General features: G+C 32.5%; 1 protein-coding gene across 1 annotated transcript in view; it reads left to right on the forward strand.

Annotated features, from left to right (window-relative positions):
* The first annotated feature begins 868 nt into the window (after positions 1-868).
* LOC129218442 (Kv channel-interacting protein 1-like) overlaps positions 869-26,474 on the forward strand; it is a 115,463-nt gene continuing 89,857 nt past the window's right edge. Inside the window, exon 1 of the mRNA XM_054852712.1 lies at positions 869-1,210. Coding sequence (XP_054708687.1) covers positions 1,039-1,210 — 172 coding nt within the window. The 5' untranslated portion in view covers positions 869-1,038. The remainder of the gene's footprint in view (positions 1,211-26,474) is intronic.

Here is a 26,474-nt window from a genome sequence, read left to right on the forward strand (position 1 = left end):
TTTTTTAAACTGTAAATTAATTTCGATCCTTTTTTTTTTGATATTTTATTGGCGCTTTTTCAATTTAGGTTCTTTAAAGATGTCATTCGTAGGAATGCAGTATTAATTACAAAGTCGTGCTACTGAATTTATGTGAAAAAGTTTTTTTGCGTACATATGTATAAATCTAGAAATATTTCAACATAATTGAAAATCCTACACTTTCATAAAAGCGAGTAGCGCCTTCTGATTGAAACATTGAAACTTGGATCGGCAAGTACTACATACGTGCCATATCTGCCTGTCTTCACTCTATTCATTACTGAAGTTACATTTTCGGAAATTAAAACTACATAACTATAAAACATGCTCTTCATAAAAAAAATACAAAGCTTACTGAAGTAATTATTTATCACATTTGTTTTCGTCTTGTATAGTGTAAGAACGAATTTCATTTAATCTCTTTTCGTTTTCTTTCCAGGTAATAAACCAATTACGAAGATCTGGTTAGAAGAAGAAAATGTGACGATGTACTCAGTGCTCCAAGATTTATTTTGTTCGCCTATATTTAGGTTTGAAAATACCCGTGTAATCAAAAATTAAATAAATACAGAAATCAAACAGCATAACACTATTTAAGTCTCTAAGATTATACCTGTGATATATATTTCATTCATCATACATGATCATATCAACGAAAATTTTTGTAGAAATGTTTAGTTCGCTATAATACCGTAGACGTTGTTGTAACAAAAAAAGGATATGACTTTTATTTCGCAACGTCTACTATATACACACTATCTGAGCTTATTAACACTTAAGGAAGTCGTTGAAACGCAATATTTTAATACAACTTCAATCCTTTTCTGTCTGCTGTTCATATTTCATTTGTTTTTGTGCTGATTTGAGAAATCAACAGTATAAGCAGCAGCGAATGCGCAACAAAATTATTACACTATTTTGAAAATCTAAGTCAATTTTGTAAGGACTTTTAAAAATAAATTGCTTTTTATCTACTAAACTCCTGCTCGTTGTCAACAGTTATTTTCAAATCCCTAAATGCACGAAGATTCCAGACATGAAGACCGCCTATCGAATGTGTCAGATGACGTGACAGACGAGACTTTCTCCAACTACTTTGACGACGATCCCATGGGGGCTGGAGTGTCAATCTACGGCATTTATCAGCGGGTGATAAGGTTTATACGAAGAGCTTGGTCCGGGAGAACACGTAAGTAACATTTTAAAATATTTACTTGACGGACAATCTCATTTATCATACATCTCTGGCGTATAAAAGGTGTTGTTATAGTCTGTCCAAGTTTGAGATTAGATTTCTGAAAAGCATATCGCTTTATAAACGATATCACTCATAAATAATCACCATAATTTGTGTATTTATTTACGAAAACGATGAACATAAACAAATTATTCGTTACAAGCCTCTGAAAAATTTCCAATTAAAATATTTTTCTGTCTTGAAGAAATCATATGATGCAGTGAGAAGCAAAGGGATGTAAGTGGCAAAATCAAAAATTTGGAGATATGGTAGGTGAATATCTCCTCTATCTTGAGGCAAGAGATGGTACTAGTAGTTCTGGTAGTTGCTGCTATACAGCATGATTTAGAAAAAAATCATAATGAAAGCTTACCTAGGATGATATTTAAACACAATTTACTCAAAACTTGAAAATCTCCACTTACATCCCTTTGCTTCTCACTGCCTCATATGGAACACATTCAAATCAAGTTTGCAGAGTAAAATGATTACGTGAAAAATTCGATATATGTCTCTCAATGGATTCAAAAGTGCATTAAACGTGCAGGAGGTATTACATCTTGTGCGTTTGAATCCATTGAGAAGCCTGGAGTCCTATTTTTTTTTCAAATATAAAACTTGAAGTGGCCACTACTGAAGCCTTATTAAGCAGTGACCACTACTGGTGTGTTTACCTTACAGTCTGTCGTACCAGAGCAACAGTAAGCCATCTAATTCCAGAAATATCAGTAAGATATGCATGCTACTGTTGCTATGAGGCAACGATATGTGCTTCAAAAGCAGTTTTTGATAATCAAGAAGGTACCGCAATTGATATGGAAATTAAATGATGAAGACAAATTATGTAGGGTTGAAGAACAAATAAAGTTCCCTATTTTAAAAATCTGATTTTCGGCAAACGCACATGTCATAAGTGATACATGAATATACAGAGAAGTATATCAAGATTTTTCCAGTTACAAATGTTCGATGCATGAGCCTTTTATACACGACAAATGTCTAAACTGTAATCCAGGTCGTTCCACACGCAATGTGATTTCTTTTCATGGATTTACTTCAATAAAACTGTTTATCAACCCCCTATTCCAAAAACGCTACAAAAAATTCCGGCACGCATTTGTGAAGGATAATGAACCAGTGATAGTGTGATACTCTGAAATGTGTGAAACGAAATAGAACACAGGTTAGATGTTGCTGTGTAGCAAGAGGCTTCAAAAAGGGCATTGAGCATTTGAAATTGAACGATGTGGACAAAGTGTTCACATATTGCACATTTGTGTAATTTATCTTTATGGCAAAAATGTAAAAGAAATTTCGTATTCTTATCTCGAATTCATGTACGACTTATTGTAATCTGTGCAATAGTTTCGAAAATGTGATTTTTTGAAATGGGGTCCATCATTTGTGCCTACTTTGTAAAACTGTGTTGACTCTTTTAGACTATCAGAAAGTTTTGAATTGTATTTTGCTTTTGATAGCGTACATTGTCGCTTTTGATATCAACAAGACATTTCATGTTTTCCTCCGACCACTATCCCTGCTCATGCACGTTTCTTTGCTGTAACTGAATACCTGTCTTTTTGATTGCTGCCATACACATTTCTTTTCTTAGAAGCACATCAAATGTAAAACCAAGTTTTTCTGGAGTCAATGACAGAGCAGTCATAAGTCACCAGAGTTATCGTTTGTGAGATTAATTATTTCTTTAGAACCTAAAATTATGTTAACACCTAATCTGCCACACGCACTTTGGAAGAAATCTCGGTCAGTGCGCAGTGCAAATACTAAATTGAAGTCAGAGTTCAATTTGCATAATAGCTCAATTGAGCTCAACTCCAACACTTCGTTTCCATTTTGTAATAATTTCTTTATATTTCGTGCAATCCAGCTTAATTATATATTAGAATAAGTTCTGAAGACTAGGGCTACCCCACATTCTTTTACAGCTGCTTTTTGTTCAATTTGCTTCAACTAAATTCCTTTAAGTTTTTAATAAGTTATATTGAAGTATATTATTCATGCGGTGCTGAAGTTATTAACATTATTATTCTTTAATTTTATATTCTCTATCATTGACGAAGTCGAGCTAGAGCAGAAAGTCTTGTATCACTCACTGAAGATTGACGCGGCTAGAGCGGGATACTTAATGTCAGTCAACTAGGACAGGCATGGCAGCTAACGGGTTAAACTATAAAGTTATGCATTTGTGTCGAAACTTAGAGTGAAAAAGCAAAGTTCTGACTGAAAAATCAAGTAATTATAATGCATGCAAGAGTTTTGGGGGTTTTCATGTGAACAAGTTTCAAGCTTTGGGACATAAGCGTCATTAACAGCTGTTTTAATCCAGAAACTCGTAACTTTTAAATACGTTTATCGTACGATACCTCATAAGCGAGAATCTTCTTTCTTTTCTTTTCGCGGAAACAAATGAATGAAACTACCGGATTTTCCTTGCTTTGGCCAACAAAATGGATAATAGTAGTTTGTTGCTTAGTCTCAATCCGATTAATTTGGAACCCGATTTTTATGTAAGTGGTAGTATCATTCTTTAAATGAAAATCAAAAGTACTCAGTTCAGTTAAGAACGCATGATTGTGACTTTTCTTCACTAGGAGATAATTTTATTTTTATTTGACTAAACAGAGATAACTTGTGAACTCACTTCAAAAATGAAAACAAATTAATCTGCTACAAAAAGCTGTGGGGCTTAAGGTTTAGATCCCTTAGTTCTAGATCTCCTGGGGCTTAATGTCTAGATCTTCTTGGGCTTACGGTCTATATCCCTTAAAATATGATTTTAAAAACTGCTTCACGCATTAATAGTATCCATGCCTTTGCCATAGGTTGAACTCTGATCGATGGCATAACATAACACTCCAGGGTCCCCCGTACCTACCACTATGTGTGGTTTAAACGGTTGGATGGGGCCCTGGAGACAGCTGTGTTAATCGGTGAGTTGATACATTGTATATGTCGTACATAATGCATGCAATACATGAAATCTCGATGGCAAGAGAGCACTCTTATCACCTATCTATGCCACTAACGACCCACAATGATGCATAACGATATTAAACAAAAATTACTTTATAACATTGATTAGTCTATAGAAAAATACTTTCAAAATTTTTTGTAGTTCTTATCTCTTTTTAAACAAAATTTAAATTCAGTAAATTACCGCCCAATAGCCAGGGCTAAAGCAGAAATGCATGAAATACACCGCCAGCTCAGTCATTTCCAGGCGAGGACTGTAGTTTCGTGCTTATTAGCACTCATCAACCCGGCATAGGAAAGTGTGCGGCGGTGTATTTCATGTATTTCTGCTTCAGCCCTGGCTATTGGGCGGTAATTTACTGAATATACCATGCCTTGCCTTAAATCCTCGAGTAGAACTGAACCATTGCTTCGGTGACTCGTCTGGTCTGCTCTAATTCTATATTAGCTACCAGTTTGTTTGGCACTCTTGGCTTCCTTAAGAGGTTTTCCAACTCCAGCTCAGTCACTTTCCTATGTCGGGCTGATGACTACTAATAAGCACGAAACTGCAGTCCTCGACTGGAAATGACTGAGCTGGCGGTGTATTTCAAAATTTAAATTGGTTAATAAAACATTATCATTTCTTACGTTAATACTCCTCATTAGTAAGGTATTTCTGCAACTTCTCAAACATAATGCTTTATTTGAAAATAAAATTTTCATCAGTATTCATCTTACTGCTCTCTTTTTCGTTGCTAAATTTTTAATGAGCTTGTTACTCATTTTATGACAATGGATTATGACTCGGGTAATTAAAACCTTTTTTTTCTTTGAAAAATGACGTGTGTGTGGCGATCGATGTTAAATATTTTTCATATAATGAGAATTAGAGATAATACATTGCTTTTTTTTCGTCTTAAGTTTCTTACTGCAGCTTTTTAACTACTTTAAGGCATCATAGCAGATACTTATCACGCTTAGACTCCTTTCGAGTTGAAAATGTTGGTAGTTTTCAAATCCAGTTTATACTCTTTAAGTTGTTATTTTCAAATTTTAGTAAATTTTACCTTTTCCCATTTTTTTACTTAAAACATGAGCAAACTGAGAAAAGCAGATTAAAAACTTTATCTTTCAGGAAAATATACGGATTTTCTAAAATCATATTTACCAATTGGAGTTTCCGATTTTAGTATTTATTTAAACTTTTAATAAACATTTAGTTTGACTTATCAGAGCAGATAAGGCAAAATCGTACCTTAAATTCACTCCCAGATAAATAAATAGCAATAAAAAATAGGAGAAGAAAAAGGAAATTCGTTACCACAAATCTTAAAGTAAGAAGAAGAGTTTTAAAAGGAGGTTATTTTAAAAGGGAATTGAAAATGAAGATATTAAATTTCTCAATTTTCAACCAGCCTCGATCATTGGTATATGAATTGTACTTACGTAACTTGCATAAAAAGTAGTGCAAGAAATTACCTAAATCTAAATGACATATTAATACACTATATATTTTTTACATGTTTTCAGTAGGTAATTTAGTTTAAATTTAGTCACGATTTCAAGTTTAAATTTATTTATAAAATATTCATCATCATTTTTTTTGAAACTTTTTTATATATTTTTTGAAATTTATAGTTTTGTAGTTCATAGTCAAGAAAAAAAGGAAAATTGCTTCATCTCTCTCTCTCTCTCTCTTTCTTTCTCACTTTTCCATTAAAGAAGATGTGGTTATTTTCATCAAAACCTATTAGATTAAGATAAGATGTAAGTGCTTACTTTAAGATACTGGATCAGGTAGGAGTGGCTTCTTATCTGACGTGATCAAAGAACATGGAAATGATTGATGAACGATGTAGCTTTTTTTTTTCTATCTTTAATAAAGAAAGAGAAAATACTGCAATGAGATACACAGAAACTGTTATGTGCGTTATTACTTGGGTCATTTTATCTGATTGTTAAAATGTTTTCTTTTATCAGGTTTTATATAACATAATCAAATCTAATATATAAATTAATCTTCCACAAAAGTCTATGATATTTAAAAGGATAATAAATATGTTTTATAGGTGGAGTAATAGCATGTGGAAGGACAATATTTTATTCATAAACTTCGATTTTTAACTGAAAATGTTTGTCATTTTATATAAATTATCAGAAGGAAACATATGACATCGAAATAGGGCCATTCACCGGGAAATAGACATTGTGTCCCGCACGTGACAGCTCATATATTTTATTACAAATTATATTTATCTTTATAAAATTTATAAAATTTGAAAGGGAAATGAATACATTTGTGTTACTAATTGTATTCATTACCCTTACATCATATTATTCACTGTCCCCCTGATTTCTTAAGCATGCAATTTTGTTCATACCCTTTTAAAATCATTACAATTTAGTGAAATATATAGTCGCCTCAGAGCAGCAATAAGATATTTAATCCCAGAAATAACACTGAGATATCTTACTGTTGCTCTAAGGCGACGATATGAGCTGTTAAATGCGGGACCAAACGGTGATTTTTTTTTGTAAGGCCACCTTACCGTAATTGTCTCAATGAAATCACTTATGATAACCCTTTTATCATATTTAAGCATTTTATGAGGGAAACTTGCATTACATTATTATTTTTTTATTTGACTAAACGACTTTAAATTTCCATTTAATTTTTACTAGAACTTAAACATTACCGACTATATTAAGATTTGAGTAACTGACCTTATGATCTGTAGTAAAACACTTATCGAAAAATGAATCTGATTTCAACTTGGTTTTATTTGTGGTAAAAATCTTCCTTATGAGCGTTACATAACTTTTGTCAGCAGTAGTTAATTACTTTTAAACATGAGCTTAAATAACTGAGCACTACAAAAAAATAACTAAAATGTAAACTGTGCAAAATAAACAAACAAAAAATAACAACTTATTTTTACACTGTCGTCAATTTGAGCCACCTAGCTGTTTAACCTTGCAGCATTTAGGTAAATTTTTACTTATTTTTCAACATGCTTTTCCCAACGCAGAAGAATTTTCACAACCCAGAGATAATTTTTCTAAAATGCTGTTGCGTTTTTTCCCCCTTCCTTTTTTTTCTTTATTCCTTTTTTCTTCTGTTAAAGCTCTTTCTACTTTCTTAATTTCAGCCCTTCTTATTTTTCAACTTTTTTTTCACCTTCTGCCTATGTTTTGAATGAAGAATTGAATCTAAAATTACCCTCTTTCGGTATTCTCTAAATATGTGTGTGCTGTTTTCGACTAATGACACAGAAGCATAAGCAAAAATATTAAAAACTGTTTAGTAAATTAATAAAGAGCCTGAAATTTTAATAATTTTTAATCAAACTTTAAGCTTCGCTGACTCAGTAGAAGGAAAATTAACTACTAAGCACATGGTCAAAACATTTTCATTTTAGAGGAAATTGGTTTTGAAATGTGAAAGAACGGTGAACCGACATTCAGTGGTGTCACTTTATCACTAGCGCAGCCTGAAAAACCATCTGGAGGGATTAATTGATCAAAAATACCGTCTAGAACGTTTTTTTTTTTTTTGTTCAAAAATACTTTCTGGATGGAGTTTCTTGATCAAAATAGTCCTTTCATGTTTTTAAACTACTGTAATAGAACACGCATTTATGTTAAAAAAATCAATGCCTCTGGAGGATATTTTTGCCCCCCTCCCCCTCCCCCACAATCAAATAATAGTTGTTGCCTCTGCAATGAAAATGTCTCCTATTTCAAGCGGTTTTATTTCTGCTAAATCCTTAAAGTCTTGAATTTTATACCAAATTCAAATTTATTTATCGGGTTACACTTGCATTTGATAAATGTAAAGTCAAATGATTTTTAAATTTTACTGAAACTGATATGCAAAGACGACTTTTCTCTAAAGACAACTGAAACTTTCTATTAGTCGACAATTTCAATTTTACATTACACTCTTAGTTAAAGTTCTAAAACGTTTCATTATATCATAAAACAGTATAATTATAGCTTTGCTTGATAAAATAAACGCATGAAAATACGTCTCCTTTATTTATTTTTTTGGTTTGCCCTTGTCGTAACGCATTTTTTCTCTAAAATTTACAACAGATCTAAATTACATTACTCAAAAGTAAAGATACAGTTTTTATTCACATTTTTGGGCAACTTAAGAAAATTTAAATCTTAAATGCATGAAGCTTAATACACACGCTAGGTCTTTTCCTTTTATCATGCCCGGAACCAGATATCATCGCTTAGTCCTGATGAGGTTTGATATAATAGAATATTTACCCGATGTGAATCATGGCACACCCGTAACATTATTTCGCAGAACAGTTAGGCGCAATTTACATCAGTGGAACGAGAAATGGTTAATACATTTCTAGCGAAACATAATTATGGTAATTCAGGTCTACATTTAGACCTTTTGAATTTCGACTCAGCGGGTTATTCCTATTTGAGTTAAATATGAAATTATATTAGACATTTATTCAACCTTTGGTTAGCAGATCACAATGAATATGATGCTATTAGTGACAATACTGCTAATAGAATAAACAATACTGCTGTGTGCAGGTAAAGGGCAGTAACTGCAAATTTTTTATTTTTTATTTTTTCGCACTTTTGTCATCTATTGTACGTTAACTTAATTGTACATGCTTTCTTATTTTGTTTCCGCTGAAAAAAAAAGGCGCGAAAACGACATCTAGTTTCAACATTTCCCTAGTGTTAGTATTGAATCCAAAACGCGTTTCTTCAAATATCTCGAAAACTCATTTCTGCAGATACTGCCGTTTACCTGCACACGGCAGAATAATTTCAGGCAGTCACTTCGCTGCGGGGTTTGGGGGGGGGGTGCGATCTGCCCCGGGTTAACCTGTTTGAGGGATGACACCCAATTTGGAATTGCAAGCTTTTGAAAAATATAAATTTAAAATGCATTTTTAAGACTATAAATTTGAAAATTTTCCGGGGGGAGAACTCACGGACCCCCTCTTTACCATCCCCACATCATGGAGCGAATACTATACTCAGTATTAGGTTTGTATTGTCAATTCTTAGAACTAGCAGTGACTTCCTCTAATACTAAAACCTTTAACCACATTATCTTTCCCTGTGTTTGATATACGTTTGAAATACAGTTGGCTCTCTGTTTAACGACGCTCTATTTAACGACTTTCTCTATTTAAAGACGGTTTTTCACGGTCCCAGATGGTCAATTACAGTGTTAAAAGCATTCTATTTAAGGATGCTTTCTACTTAAGGACGATTTCTTGTGGTCCCTTGAAAGTCGTTAAACAGAGAGCCAACTGTAGTTAAGAGACCATCAATTTCATATACCCCCTTACTTTTTGACCTCTCGCCTGCACGTTTCCGTCTAGGCAAGTAAAAAGCTCTCATAGTTTTATTTGTCTTTTGTACATCAGTCCACTTAAAATTTCGTTAACACAAATGTAGTTGATTCCGAAAATTAAATTTCCTATTTTCATGTTTACATAGAATATTAAAACTTTTTTTTCGTTTTTTTGCCTTTTTTTAGAGGTGGGGGGGGGGGGGGGTGGAGGGTGACACCACAAAGTACCATCCCGGGTGTTACCTATGCTATGTACGCCACAGTATTAGGATAAAAGCATCGAATAGGATGTACCTTTTATTCTGTCAATCACAACTAACTTAAAAAGAAAAAATAATATTGAGCGAGAAATGAAATTAAGAGTTATAATTTAAATTCCAATTAAAAAGTTTACACCAATATTTTTAGTTTTGTTTCTTTTTTACACGGCTTATTTACACGGAATAACTTTTATTATGGGGTTACAACATAAGTAAAACTAAAAAACTTTAACATATGATATTATTTTAAGTCCAATATGAAAATTTTTAGGCACTTTAGATACAGAACCTCTTGTTCGTCACATTTTCGTTCGAAAATGACTTTGCGCGATTACATACGTTGCAACACCATTTTCATCTTTGCATCCACTTCTCTATTCTTCCTCATCTGCAATAGGAAGAAAAAAACTTGCATCCCCTAATATCGCTTCATTTGCTCAGTGTCGCTCCTTATCCCATATTCGGCACTTGTCCTACCACATTTTCATTCTTAATCAAATGCATTAATTATGTTTGAAAACAAATAAATGCTGAAAAAGTCAATACAGAGGAAAAATTTGGCGAAACCCTTTTCCTTCTGCGATGGAACCCAATTGGAAAATCACTGCTTCAGATCATTGTACTAGCTTTTGTTGAAAAGGAAAAAAAAAAAAACTAATTTGAAGAGAGGGAGAGCATAAATCCACTCATACCATGGTTTAATGAGCTTGGACGCGACTCTTATACATTTGCTTCAATGCATTGCTGCACTTGCTTTCCCTTTTTTACTTCCTTTTACAAAGAAGGAAGTATTGTATTCGCGAAAAAATTTTCACTCAAAAATCGACCTTAATTTCCATTTTGCTCACCCCCAAATGAATGTTGAGTTTTTTTTTCGACTCGACCACACGTGGATAAGTGCCTAAAAACGTATAGACACGCGAACTATCCATTTTGACGATTCCCGAGTTAGTTACAACGAGTTTTCTCGTGACGTCTGTATGTACGTATGTATGGATGTTCGTATGTGCGTATGTATGGATGTTCGTATGTGCGTATGTGCGGATGTGCGTATGTGCGTATGTATGTTGCATGACTCAAGAACAGTATGTCCTAGAGAGTTAAAACTTGGTACGTAGACTCATAGTGGGGTCTAGTTGTGCACCTCCCCTGTTGGTTGCATTCGGGTGTTTCTATGGGGGTCTTTTGCCCCTTTTTGAGGGGGAGTCATTGTTAATTTGGATGTAAACTCAAGTGGTGTTACAATTTGGCGGACACTTGGCGATATATCGCCAGTCTTTCGGTCGCGAAGTTTTGTCGCCGACTTGGCGACAAATTTGGCGTTTTTTTTTTTTTTTTTAAATCTGGTTTCGATTAGGCCACTGTTGGTGATATTTACAGAGTAAACTATTGAATCACATTAAATTTACCAATAATGGGGAAAATGACATTAAATTGGAGTAAAAGAAAGTCATGTGAGGCACACATCAGCTCGCTTTCAGAGAACGTACCATGTTAAATAAATCTACTTTAATTTTTCTAAACATCTTTCAATGGATATTATCCTTCTTTTACCGTTAATACTTATATTTATAATTAAAAAGCAGTAAAAAATGTATGACCATAAATCCATACTTTGTATAATCTGTTTGTCAGGAATTCGATTTATCATCATTAAATTGGCAGCAAAAGTAATTTTATTTTCTATATGTATTTAATGTTCCATAAACATCTCAAGTTAAAATACCCATGTTCTACTTTAATAGAAAATATAAAAAGATCACGAATTTGAGTATCTTAGTTAAGTGTTGGTAAAGCCATCCTTTATATTTGTGGTTTAATTTTATCCTCGTTTTATGAAAATAAACCTATTTTCAAACAATTACAGATTTATGACTACTGCCTTCAAATTTTCGGATTTTTGTACATTATTATCTATCGGTTTAGGTGCAATTTTGATCATAGTGCGACGTAATCACCCCCCCCCCCTTTTCCGAACTTTAAGGTGATGCTAAAAACATCTTACGATATATTTAAAATTTCCTATTATAAGGTGTATTTCAATATAATATGCGATACATATTTTTAATCTGACTTCTGGTCGTCTAAAATGAAGTGCCACAAGCATTTTTTTTAAATAAATATTTCCCAGAAATCATTTTCATTCATATTCTGTCATGCTATTCATTAATAATTCAAAAAATTCTCCAAGCTCAAACGTAACTGCATTTTGCATCAGCTACTCGTTATCAACCGAATTTCAACGCTTTCTCCAAATATTTGATGACATTTCCTCTGGGCATATCAGAGAACATTTCGCTAGCAGTCAAATAAAATGGTATCTGGAAATTTTGTGTATCATATTATGCTTCCAATCAAGGAAAAACACATTTCTTGAATATTTAATTATATTAAAATATCAAATGTGCTGATGGAGAGAATTTGTCGAAATATTTGCATTTGCCTATATTTATGTAGTAAAAAGTCTGACAATTTATCAATTTACAGTCCACTAGCTGGCCCCATGTTTATTTAGAATAAAATAAGTTTAGTTTATGATTATTTGAGGCAGTGAGAAACAAAGGGATGTAAGTGAACATTTTTTTCAAGTTTTGAGTCAAACGCGTTTAGAGATGACATAATAGGTAGGCTTTCATTGATTTTTTTCCTAAATCATGCTGTATAGCAGCATTTACCAGGGTTACTAGTACCATCTCTTGCCCCAAGACAGAGGAGAGGTTCACCTACCATGTGTACTGGTTATCTCCACTTGCATTAATTTTGCAATTAGTTTTGCCACTTGCATCCCTTTGCTTCTCACTGCCTCAATGTAAAAGCAATTTACCGTTTAGCACAAAGGTATTTATTTCTTATTTCTTACAGGAGAATTTGTTTAATTTTTTCTCCTAAATACGTAAAACAAGTCATGACAAGTGAAAACTATTTACGCACGTCATTTGCTTAAACGTGTTTCACTCGCTAAAGGGCAGGTTTACGGCAGGGTGGTTGCTTGGCGTGCTAAGCGATGAACTATACAGTTGAAGGATTATTTTGAGTTTTAAAGCTACCGTCAATCTTTTTCTGTGTTTCGATGAATAGATTTAAACTCCAAAGAGACTTTAATAGGTTTTTTTGAAAAGATGTGCGCGCATTTTAAAGGAAGAAAAATGAGTATTTCACAGCAGAATAAGGGGGGGGGGGGATTTTCTTATTCAACGGGTTTCCTTTAAATTCATAGCCCGGGCATCGCCGTGCGTGTACTGCTTAGGGGCTACTATAATGCTTCCGTCACCTCCAAATAAAAATAACGGCTATAAAACTGTAGAAGAATTCTTTAAAAAATGCGGGTTCCATTTCCAAACAGTGGGACATAATGGGGAAAACGGTGGTCATATTTATTTAGGGAGCCATTATACATGAGAGTCAGCAGGAATTCTATTAGCAACATTTTGAAAGTATTTTATTGGAAGTACTATTTTACTGTGAAAACATTATTAATTAAGTATGCAGTTAGTTTGCCTATCACAAATAATTGTTCACATCAGACCATTCAATAAGACATAGCATGCTTTTTTATGTATTTTAGTTTGAGAATCTACTTCTTTCTTTCTTTCTTTATTTATTTAATTATTTTGTTATGAAATGTACATATTTAAGAATAAATTATGTAATTTGGTGTAAAATTGCTGCAAAGAGAAACACAGACTGTACTGTAAAATGTAATAGCAATATTTTCTGAAAGGTATTGGCACGAGGAAAACAAATTTAGATACTTCTATCCCCGAAAATGGTGCAGGGGGCAGAAGGGGGGAGAAATCATAACTTCGCTGGGGGTGTGCAAGTGGTTTCCCATTCAATTTTTGTCATACTGTATATATGTAATTATAGGAGATAGTTTTTCAGAAAGGTATGTGTCAATGGAAAGCCAATTTGTATGTTGCCAACCCCGAAAATGGTGCAGGGGGCAGAGGGGGGGGTTGTAATAACTGCGTTGGGGGCTAGTGGCTTTCCGTTAAATTTTTATGATAAAATTATGGGAGTTAGTTTTTCTGAAAGGTATTGGCACGAGGAAAAGAGAACGAATTCGGATGTTGGCACCCCCGAAAATGGTGCAGGGTCAGGAAGCGGTTATGAGTGCGTTGGGGGGGGGGGGGGGGCAAGTGGTTTTCCGTTCAATTTTTGTGTTACAATTATGGGAGTTAGTTTTTCTGAAAGGTATTGGTACGAGGTTTTTAATAATAGTTTTTAATTAGTTTTTTTAATTTTAGCTTCGCTACACTACTGTTAAAAGAATTAAGAGTTTTATTTATAAAATATATTGTTCACAACTGTATTAAGGAATGAGTAACTGATTAAAAGCATCTAGGTTCATTAAAGTTGTGTTCACTTTTCTATAAATTTTCCTAACTGAATTTAAAACAATGTTACTTTTGGGTTCACATTATAATCATCCAAAAAATAAAATTAGAAATATTGTAATTTTTAGAAAGATTATGTAGAAAACAAATCCATAGGTAAATTGTTGATCTAGTGAAAAGTCTACGCATTTTCTCAGTGGTATCAAGTATCCCCCTTGCAGGGGTCAAGTATCTTTTGAAATGGGGATTCATGAGAACTTTTTAAAAATATTGAAAAACATTATTTTACCAAAACTATTTGTTTATTTTGAACTGAAAAAAAATACAGTCAGATAAAGGAAACAATTACGATTGTTCACTTTTTTTTAACTGATAATTTGTGTCAGAAAAAAAATGAAATCTACATTAGGAAACATATATCCCCAGTCTGAACTTGAAAGCTCAATAGAAAGCCAGAAAGATAAATATACATAAATGTTTTACCATAGATACACTTTACTTCAAATCTAAATTACATCTTTAAATGCAAGTTTCTTTACTGAATACCTGTGATGTGATTTTTCTGCAATGGTTGAAGTTTCCAAGATTCCCCCCCCCCCCCCAATTTTTTTACAACGCGGACATATTTTTGGATTTGGAGCTCATACGAGTGATACCAATGTTCTGGTTTTCCACCGAAAAACAAGTGAAGAACAGTAAAAAATATACCAGGAAAAAAGTTCGTTTTGGATGTATTTAAGAGGATGGGGGTACGACCCTATGAGTCCTCAGCTTGCAACAAATGTTCATGTTATTGAACTTTTCACCTCTCTTGCTCCCCAGAAGAATGTTAAGGGTTAATATTCTCCTCCAAATCAAAATAATGGCTAAGATATCTTTGAACACTGAAAAAAAATAGGGGTGCCATTTCTTAAAAGTGTTGAGTGGTGGTAGAAACGGTGGTTATATTTGGATGCAGATGGTCATTTTACATAAGAACCAGCAGGAATAATGTCAAAAGCATTTTTAATTCCTCTCAATATCATTAATTTGTTCATATTGAAAAAATTGACTTTAACTTTTAAAAATCTTCAGTTTTGAGTAATATGTGGAAGGCCTAAATATTGCACAAGAGGAAAAGTTCTTTTTAACAATAATGTTTGGCTTTAATGTTTACATCAATCAACGTGATTTTTTTTCGCTAATTTAAAATATATATGGGAGGGTGGCCCAAAGCAGGTAGGTAACGAAGAACACTCGAAAGTTGTAGTTTTTGAACTGTATCGCAAGAATTTTGGTTTTATTTTCTAGCAGGGCTTTTGAACTTCATAATAAACGTGACTTTTTCATTATTTCACACCCAATATTTATTTATTTTCAATTATTAGAAACACATGAAAAACACGCTTTGCCCTACCAGGGGTCCTAAAGTGGGTAAACCGTTTGGGTAAAGCGGGAAAGCTTAACTAATTGTGATGTGGTACATTTGCCAATCAAATATGAAGTTATAAATAATTAAATTGACTAGCTAAATGCCATTATTAAACAAAATTAAACAAGTTATACTTATCCAATATAAAATGAAAATCTAAGTCAGCACATTTGTTTGCAAAACATAAAGAAAAGGCAGATTAAATGAACCAACTAACCAATTGCCATCATAAAAAATAACTTTTTAAATTTATACTTATCCAATTGAAATAGGAAATCTTAGTCAGCACATGTGTCAAGAAATTATAAATAAATGTATGATTAAACCTTATGGCCGCTTTTTCCGAAGGCACGTTTTTTATTTCAATAACTGTAACCTTAAATTTAAAAAAGAAACAAACAAAATGACCATTGTAGTTTGTAGGTGGCTGGTGTCCAAATAACTTACTGAAAAAAAATAAATTAAAAAAACTATTCTTCGACTAATCACAAGTTACATACCTTGAGTTATTTTTACATATGTATCATTTTTCTTATTTCAAGCCTGGTTACGCCATGCCGCTTCACTGCTGCTTTGCTGTGACTGAGTGGTTAAGACAAATCCATTGACGTAAGAATCATCAAAATTGGCCAAGGCGTTTAGTCTCTGCGACGCCACATAGGAACAAACATACATACACATACATAGACTCATAAACACATTACCCTCCTTTGCGTCGCGCACGCGCAGTCGGGTAAAATACATTACTGCCAAATTGTATATTTCTATACTTAAAAACATATTACAAAATAAATGGGTAAAAATCATGAGATATGATAAAAATGATCTTCACATTGGTTGGACATTTTAATATAAAACATATTAGGAAAAAATATATACATTTTTAGGCTTACACATTCTAAGAAACAAATATGGCTTTCCTAACAGTTACTAACCACGATGAAAACATATTTTGCACATTAAAATAATAATAATAATAATTTTCTGGTGTAACACTTAACACTGGGGTACCAGATTTAGAAAATGTGAATTTTCTAGTTAGGACAAGGAAATGTCCATTACTAGCTAACTAAAGTAATCGAAAAGGCTTATTAATTTACAACCATGAAAGAGACAATGAATGCAATGAATTTAAGGCAAAACAATGCCTCACTAATGTTTATGTAATGCCAAAAAATATTTTTACCAACATTAAATTGAACGGAAAAAGTCAAGACACCAAACTGTCAATCGTTTAAAAAATCACTCTTAGATGAAATTGACTACATTATTTTATTTATTGTTTAATCTTAAGAGTGGAAGAAAAATAACGACTTTTTCCCATAACAGAATATTAATATCTTTTAAATGTACAATCGATCCCATTTAATGGATTAGCAAATCCCCCCTCCTCCAAAAAAATATTTTAATAGGCGGTGATTCCATAATCAAAGACCAAAATAACTAATTACGTTGGATTAATACACTGAAAATTTATTACACTAAGCGGAATATTCTTTTAACCGATATTCTAATAAATGGGCTCAATTGTACTGACTCAACTTACGGTTATTAGGATTATTTACTTCCTAATGAGACCGAACTAATATTCTTGAGCCTGCCACTCCAAGAATTACAGTAGATATTTCATTCTGTCATTAGCACTACATAATTAAGAGATTCTTTTGTTGTTGTGAAAAAAAATATTTTGTTTTCATTTTAACGTCTTTGTTAAACTTCCTGAAAATTATTTCTCAGATAAACCTTTGACGTTCATGATCTGCATTATTTTATGAACTAGGCCGATGCACAATGTATTGTAATTATAGTGATCGCTTGTTTTATTTTTATAGAAAATCAAGTTCCATAAAATTGGAAAAAAAACTTAAAATAAATGAACGAACTCTGAGGAAGCTACGGAGGATCTAATTTGAAATAGCTACCTTGCCCTAGAAAAGAAACAAGGGATGGTTGCCATAGCAACTTGACGTCAAGTACTCATGCTGATATGATTCGTGAACCGATGGAATTCCTAGAAGCTTTTAATACTAATGGAAAAATAAGATACTTTTGGACACTTTAACACGTTTTTGGAGACACTTATTAAAAATTGGAATTCTTAAATATTCGATAGATATGTTTGATAAGTTTTGCATTATACTTTTTTTTCCACAGACAATTGGATGTGCAAGGCCGATTTCGTCTCATTTTTAATGAGACTTCGGGGTCTGATGCCATTTAATAGGACGCAAAAGAGAGAATCGGATGCATACATTTAAAAAAAATGAAGCATTTTAAATCTTGACCATAAGCTAATCTTAGCATTTGCAAATACAGTTTCTAAAAGCATTTGTTTCATGTTAAAATGAATGTATCTGGTTAGCTCATTTAAATAAAAATATCTATATCTGTAGTTCATATTTCTAATTACAACTTGTTTGTAAAATGCACATTCAAGTAGTAACATTTTTTTTAAATGTTTTCCCTGATTTATTTGAAAAACAGAGTTTGGGATATTAATGATACAAACATTTGCGATAGAACACAAATGCTGATAAATGTTTTCTTACGTGATGTTATCAATGATTCAGTATTGCTTCAAAAATTATAACAATGTTCAATATATTTGGCATCGCCTGTGAAACTTTGCATTAGTATAACTTCTTCCGCTACCATTAACTACGAATTGCGCTGATTTTAAATCGAAAGAATTACGTCCTTAAATTATGAACCAAAATTTTTTTAAATAACTTTAACGATCGCATTTTGCATTAAACACTGGGTTTGCATGTGTGTCTTTTTGGAGCATTTATTTTCAGATTGAAAAAAAAATTAAGTTTTCAACATAACAGCGAGTTTAACTTACTAAATTTTCACCTTGACCTAAAGATTTAATCTTTCAATATACCGCTTGATATGTACCTCGATCATCAAGCACTGCATATTTTTAAACAAAAAAGCATAATACAAACTTTATTCACTACGTATTGTTTTTATTAGCATGTTATTATATATATTGTTGTTATTTTTTGCTCTGTAGTTTACGTATAATTAATGATTAAAATACTTCTTCAAAAATAATTTTGAAAAAATGAAAAATATTAGAATTTCAACACACAATTATTGCATTTCCAAAACAATATTAAACTTGTAACAAAAAACAAAAATACACAAATTTTGATAAATATCTATAATTTATTCCATTTAATTTGCATAAATGTAAAAATAATACTCAAACTTTTAACTAAAAAATGTAGTTATAAAATACGTATTTGTTTGCTTCAGTACGTTGAATTTATTTCGCAAGTGCACTTTTGTTGTCTATATTCAAAGCCGAGTAAGAAATTTTGTTGTGTGAAATGCAATTGCGTTTAATACCAAACCACTTAGTTTTGAACATAGAAATAACTCGCTTAATGAACATTTTGCATGTACACTCTATCTTGAAACAAATGGACATACTTTTTGGTCAGCCGTGCATAGCACTTTAATTCTGCTTCGAAATTACTAAACGAATTCTCATTTCCCGCACAACTCTAAGAAAATGTATACGAAGTTACTAAGCATAAAGTGGATTCAATTTAATGGAAAGTACAGAAACACGCATTTAACTCTGATATTGTTTGCAATAGTTTTTTTTTCCTTCAGCGAATGCAAAAGTAGTGATCATGAGCAAGGATTTTTTTCTGGCAAAAAAAAAAAAAAAAAATAGCACAATATGTATTTTACTTCGCACTAACTTTTAAGTGCTGAAAGATTTTTCGTTGCAATCAATAAGAAACTCAGAAACATTAAAAATATTGATGATTTCAATGACTTAAGGTAACCTTGCTTTTTTTAAGAAATAATATCCAGAAAAGAGGTAGCAAAAAAAAAAAAAAGAGTCATAAAATCTGTTGCACACTTTTTTTTTTTAATTTCCATGTGTTTATTCATGTTGACAAAAAAATACTCAAAAAACTAAATTTTTCATAAAATTTAAGGTCATGTGAATTTAGATACTGGTATAGTAAATCGTCTTAAAAATGTTTAAAAATGCTAACTTATCTGTATTTGACAATAACATTCACAGATTCATATATTTTAATTTAGTGAAAAAAAGGGAAAACGGTTAAAAAACACGCTTAGTTCGACAGTGTTAAAAGAAATGCAAACATACATACACGAAACGTCCTTAGAACGTTCATTTTATATCCTGAACGTCCAAATCCGGTCCCATACCAAAATCGATGAAATTCGGCGATCCTTAGACACGTCTGGCAGGACGTCCCACGGCCAACCTTTTTTTTTAGGCCTAAGGATGACCGAAAGAGATCCCTGTCTTTTCAAGACGTACTACGGACTTCTTTTCTAGATGTCCTGAGGACTTATCGCTAAGGATGTCCCAAGTCTTAACAGAAACAATCGTTTTTAGGACATTCATCTCGAGTTGAAGGGAAAATTTTATTTTATTAATTTTCTCAGTGAGGTTTTCTAAAAATAATGAACTGTGACGTACCTTAAATAGGCTATGAATATAACATTTAAATTAAATAAACGTAAAATACTATTTATTTATATGTTTTTATTTAATTATTTATTTATTTTTGGAGGAATAAAATTCTTTGAAAAAATATAAATTCTTTAAGTGAATTAGGAAATGGGGCGCTCAAATTAACAATAGAACTCATATAAAAAATCAAATAAGCTCAAAACACGCTTGTTTCTCTCCGTACTAATTTTTCAAAGCGGAATGTAAAATTTGATGACGTGAGGACATCTTCAGTAGTATCACACAGGGCGTCCCAGAAATTACCGTTATTGTAGTCCTTCGGATGTCCTAAAGCAACATTTCAGGACGTACCAAGTACTTTCTTTTTTAATATCCTGCGGTCGTTGTCTAAGGACGTCCTGTGTTTGAGAATAATCAGTCGTTCGTAGGACTTGTGAAAATCGAAAATTCTTATTTTGAGTGAAAGTAAATGTAATCTGCTGCAGTATCTGAGAAATTTGTAGACTTCTAATATAATACTTTATTTTAAAAGGAAAAAGGGACGCTTTTACTCAGATATTGGTTTTTAAGAAGAACCAGTAGTTTCTTTAAAATAAAAACAGAACAATTTCATTACTTTGTTGCCGAAAAATGAAATTATATAAGCATTAAAAGTCTCAAAACATATTAATCAAAAGAAAAATTCAGAATTTAGTAAAAAGAATTTAGTTTAAATTTTTATGTGGAAATGTAATAAAATAGTTGTAAAATTTTTTAAGCGTTCGTGCTATTCAAAATTTCTGAATTTGGCCATAGTCAAAATCAAACAACAAAATATTGCCAAAAATGTTATTTCATTCTCTAAAATTTAAAACATAAAAAATTGAACTTGATTTTTATAGTAAATTTATAATTACATAAAACTTGACATTATTATACTAAAATATTTCCTAATGCATTTTTGAAATAGTGGCTGTTTATGAAGGGTTTTATTCTTAGTAATTCACTTAAAAATGTAGTATATAATTTTATTCACGCTTCTTCACTTTTAAACAGAAAAACTAAAATTGCAAGTTCTAAATTATTATAAAAACAAACTGAACGGATCCAACAAATTTCCAGATTTTTTTTTTTTTTTTTTTTTGCTCAGAGTGTTGTATTTTAGAGTTTAAAAAAAAAGAGAAATTTTTTTGTTCAAGCACAAATGTTTGAATTTCATAATTGTCATTTTTAAATCGTTGACAGGTTTTTTTTTTTTAATCTGTACTAATGTGTTTCCAAAAAAATACTGTTTTGAAGATTAAAAATAAACTTTTTCTAACTTTATTTCTTCTAAAACTCTTCAATCTTATATATCTTTTAAATATATCTTTTGAGAGTTAGATATAAAAATTCAAATTGTAGTTCTAATTATTTTAAAAACAAACTGAACTGATATGAGCCCCCAACTTTCTCTAACGACATTTTTTTAAACTAAGCATATTTGAGGGCAAAAAATACTACTTGTGTTCTGTTTCTAAACAAAATTATACTTTTGAATTGTATTATCATTATTTTTAAATCGTTCACTGATGGAAGAATTTTTTTGTTTTAAACATAGTTTCCTAACATGTTTTCAAAAAAAAAAAAATCATTTTTTTAGATTTAAAAAAAAAAATTCTAACGTATTCTAAAATTCATATTAATCTAACGTATTCTAAAATTTATACTTCTCTCCGCATGCGTGGTAACAAAATCCTTCGTTCGTCGGGTGCGGGGTTAAGCTGTTTTACCTGTTCTTCATTTTTTACAATCCCCATAACTTTTAAATCATCAGCAAAACAATTCATGCTTCCAGAAATATTCTCATTGATTTCATTCTTAAAAATAATAAACAAGGGAGGCCCTAAAACTGAACCCTGAGGGAACCCACTTAAAACATCACTCCATTTAGAATGATTTCCCCTCACAACTACTCTTTGTTTACTTCCAATCAGTCAATTTCTAACCCAAAGTAAGTTTTTCCTCCTATTCCTATATCAGCTAATTTGCTGAGAAGAGCAACATGCGGTACCTTATCAAAAGCTTTTTGAAAATGAATGTAAACAACATCCACACACTTTTGTTATCTAAAGCTAAGGTAACCTTGTCGTAGAAATGCAATAAATTAGTAGCACACAATTTACCTTTCCTGAACTCATATTGCAAACTAGTCAACAGACTATTAGTCTCTAAGAAATTCATAATATTAATTTTGATCAAAGTTTCGAAAATCTTACAAACCACTGAAGTCAGACTTACACATCTATAATTCTCAGCATTACCTTTAGACCCTTTCTTGAAGAGCTGCGTTATGTTAGCCAGTTTCCAGTTCTCTGGCACTGTCTCTGAGTTATAAGAAGCATTGAAAATATTTAAAATAACATCCACTAATTCCTCTGCACATTCAACTAAAATTTTTATATAAATATTATCCGGTCTCGGAGCTTTAGTTGCTTTAATTTTTTTCAAATGAAATAGAATATTCTCCGTGGAAAACACACAATCCTCAAGCTGCGTTATAGCTTGTGCCTTGCTAGTGTCAACTGTTGAGACACAGTTATCGTTAAACACACTGAAAAAAAAAAGGTATTAAGAACATTTGCAATATCCCTATCGTTTTGGATTAAATTTCCATGCTCATCAACCAATGACCCAATTTGACTATTCCCAGAATTAGTGTAAGCAAAAAATCTTTTAGGATTCCCATCAATGTTATCTGTTAGCGTTTGCTCCAATTCCCTTTTCCGAATCCGTACCAAGTACTTAAAATCTCGTATTGCCTTACAATACTATAGTCTATCTGCACTCTGACCAGTGTCCTTAAACTGGCGAAAAGCCGCTTGCTTATAATTTTGAGCTTCTTTCATCTCTCTGGAGAACCACATGGGCCAAATTTTAGTACTAACACCTTTTCTCCTAAATAGAACATAATCCCCAACCGTTTTTGCTAGTTTTTCCTTAAATTCCGTCCATTGCTGATCTACGTCGCTATTTTCCAATAATGACGAAAAAACCTCTCTCAAGCTCTGCATAAGTGCAACAAAATCAGTGTTCCTGAAATTGGGCACAAGCATAAAATTTTTAACTTTGTACACTTCAAATTCAATCCAGAACCTAATGCTGTTATGATCACTATCTCCAATATGATCCCCTACACACAACCCTGAACAGAACTTCCTACGTCACAGAAAACTAGATCCAAAATCGCCTCCTCTCGAGTCCCCTGAGTTACAATTTGAGCTAAGAAACAATCACTAATTACTTTTAAAAATTCCTCTTCTCTGCCATCACTAGGATAAAAATTATTCCAATCAATACCAGGAAAATTGAAATCCCCCATTATGATGACGGATCCCTTACTGTTCATGTCACAAATAATACGAAACATGTATTCATCTTGTCCCTGGCTTGAGTTAGGTGGCCTATAAATTTTTACAAAGAGCAATTTTTTGCCCTTATTGCTCATCAACTCCAGCCAAACCATATCAATATCAGTAGGTTTATTATTTATGACCAATTCCTTGCAAATGAAAATGTCTCTAACATAAAATAAAACCCCACCACCTCTTTTGCCTACTTAATCTTGTCTAAACAAATTATACCCAGCAGAATGTAATAAATCTACATCAAATTCGAGAGCTCTTGACTCTGTTAATTCCAATAACATCCAACCAACCAACATGTAATACTAACAATACAAAAAGATAATTTTCAAAGAAAAAATACTGAAAAAACATGTCAAAGATTACGCTTTTGTCAAATGCGTAAAGAGAAAAACAAAAAGAAAACGTTAATATAAGCAAACGAGACCGGCTGGTGGCGTGATGGTAAGGCGTTGGCCTTGGATTCGGATGGTGACCTGAAGTGGCCAGTCTGTGGATTTTCGAGAAGTAGAAAATCCTCAGCGCGCGTATCGTATGATTATGCGGGCATGTAGAAGATCCCATTGGTATTTGTTTGACTTTGGATTCCCTCGGAAAAACTAAATTCATAGTGCAGTTTCACATCAAAGACAGCCCAGGTGCCTCCAAGTGTTAGAAACTGGGCATAAAAACTACTTGTGTTGTGCATCACCGCCTTGATGGTGGCACTTGAATGACTGACGTCTTGTCGGGGAGTGCATTAGGTCTGGTAAAGGCAAAATAACCTCTTATACAGCTACACTGGAAACAAAAAAGATATTAGCAAACGATTAGTATTTAAGCACACAGGCATTACACTGATAACAAGAGAAATGCAGAAAAAAAATGTGTAAAATTCAGTAGTGTAAAAGAATAAGGACTAAAACACTAAACGAGAAAAGTAGCAGTAACAAACGACATTATTTACAAACATAGTTGTTTAATCATTAACAGCAATGGCAAAACGTAAAAAATTTCTTCCAGTTTAAAAATTTAAAAATAAATAAATAAATAATATAAACACCAAATAGCAAAGCAAACAGAAACAGTCGGCTGTACGCCAAATACATAATCACTATTTCTTGACGTAATTTAACAGTACCGTGTGCTACTGCTTTCGTTTGTTACTAAATGCGGTATATCAACAGCACTAAGAATAAAAACATGTTGTCATTGATCATCACAAACGCAATCGATATCTACCATAACTATTTATTGAACAAAAATAAAGATTTAATTAAGCTTAGCTCAATTATAGCTATAGAAGCTTTATAAGAGCTATATAAGCGGAAACGAAATTATAGACAGTTGTATTAAGTTATATCGAAATACGAATATGCTTTCTTGTAGTAATTGTTCACGTAACGTAAATAACATGTTTAATAAAGTAATTAACTTGATATTTCTTTAAATTAATATCTGTAAGTTAAAAAATCCAGGTCATCTTCGTCAGGAGCAAAAGTAATACGCATGCTGTAATTTGATTTGCTAAATTTTTAGCTAAATTTTCCACAAAGATTTTAAAAAACCTACCAGAAATCCATATTATATATGCACCTAAAATAACTTTTTTAAAAAGCTTTGATGCAAAATTTAAAGAGCGGCTCTTGAAAATAGAGTATTTTTTTTATAAAGTATGAAAATTTGTCATAACAACAAATATTCAAACAAACTACAGAATAGAGAGTGTATTTACAGTCGTATCAATATCTCATTTTTAATTTCAAAGCAAGTTCTCATTATTCAAAGAATCTGCCAAAACAATCTGCGATTCCTTAACAATCAATTTAAAGTTGAAAGATGAAGAGTATTTAGGTATTTTACCGCATCCTCTTCGCGAAAGAAATCCATTTTTCATTTAAAGATTTAATCAAAACTGAAACCATTAATGCATAGAAATATGATGGACGAGTGGTTTGTTCCAGCTGCTTAAGACAGAAAAATGACAACATTTTACGGGAGATACTTTTACTCGTTGATTTAAGCTGAAATTATAATTCACTAATCATCCATAGGTTATGCTACACATTTATATTTTACAGTTAACTTTAGTTTTTAAGTCTCATTGAAAATTCTGTTATAAATTATGTACTTTGGTTATTTAATGATATCTTTAAATTAAGATGTTCACAAGGATCTGCATATACGAGGGGGACCCAAAAGAAACCGGACCAACGGTGCGATGCCAATCCTAGATGTAGTAGAGTGTTCTCCAGCTAGATGGCTCAAGTAGAGACCTTCACAGACCAGCTGTGCAAGTGGCGTCAGTTTAGTTGATAACGTCGGATCGTACTGTTGGTTTTCTCAGGTGTTGTTGCTTTCCGCCTGCGAACTCATTATGGCAGATTTCAAAGAACAAACTGTAAGCTTGAGATTTTGCTTCCTGCTTGAAAAGTCGGCAACGGAATAGCTTACCAAATGCTACAACAAGCTTTCAACAACGTTGCTATGAGCCGTACACAAGTTTTCGAGTGGTTTGGATGTGGTTTGGAAACAAGAGTGAGTTGGATCTCGCGCGGGCGATCAGAAGAATGGTTCCTTCACCATGATAACGCTCCCGTCCACACAACCTTCACCATTAACCGCTAATTGGCCTATCAGGGGTGGATAGTCGTTCAACGACCCCCGTATTCGCCAGACCTAGCTCCCTGTGATCTTTTTCTGTCCCCGAGAATGAAAAAAATCTGAAAGTGAAGTGTTTTGATGATGTAGAGACTATAAAAACTGCTTCGCAACGGGCACTGGACATCGTCAAAGTTAAAGAGTTCCAGGAAAGCTTCTAACAGTGGAAAAAAACAATTAAGAAGTGTATTGCATCTAAGGGGGAACACTTTGAAGGAGACTAAAGAAATTTTGTGAAAAAACTAATAAATAAATATTTTAGAATAAAAATCCGGTTATTTTTGGGTATCCCCTCGTATACATACGGGGGCAATTCCACGGGTAACTGATATTTTTACAGCAAAGCAGTGTGTATTTTGCAACATACAACGCAAAATGTACGTTGTGCAAACGAACT

This window comes from Uloborus diversus, chromosome 3, assembly GCF_026930045.1.
Source record: "Uloborus diversus isolate 005 chromosome 3, Udiv.v.3.1, whole genome shotgun sequence".
Classification (NCBI taxonomy): domain Eukaryota; kingdom Metazoa; phylum Arthropoda; class Arachnida; order Araneae; family Uloboridae; genus Uloborus; species Uloborus diversus.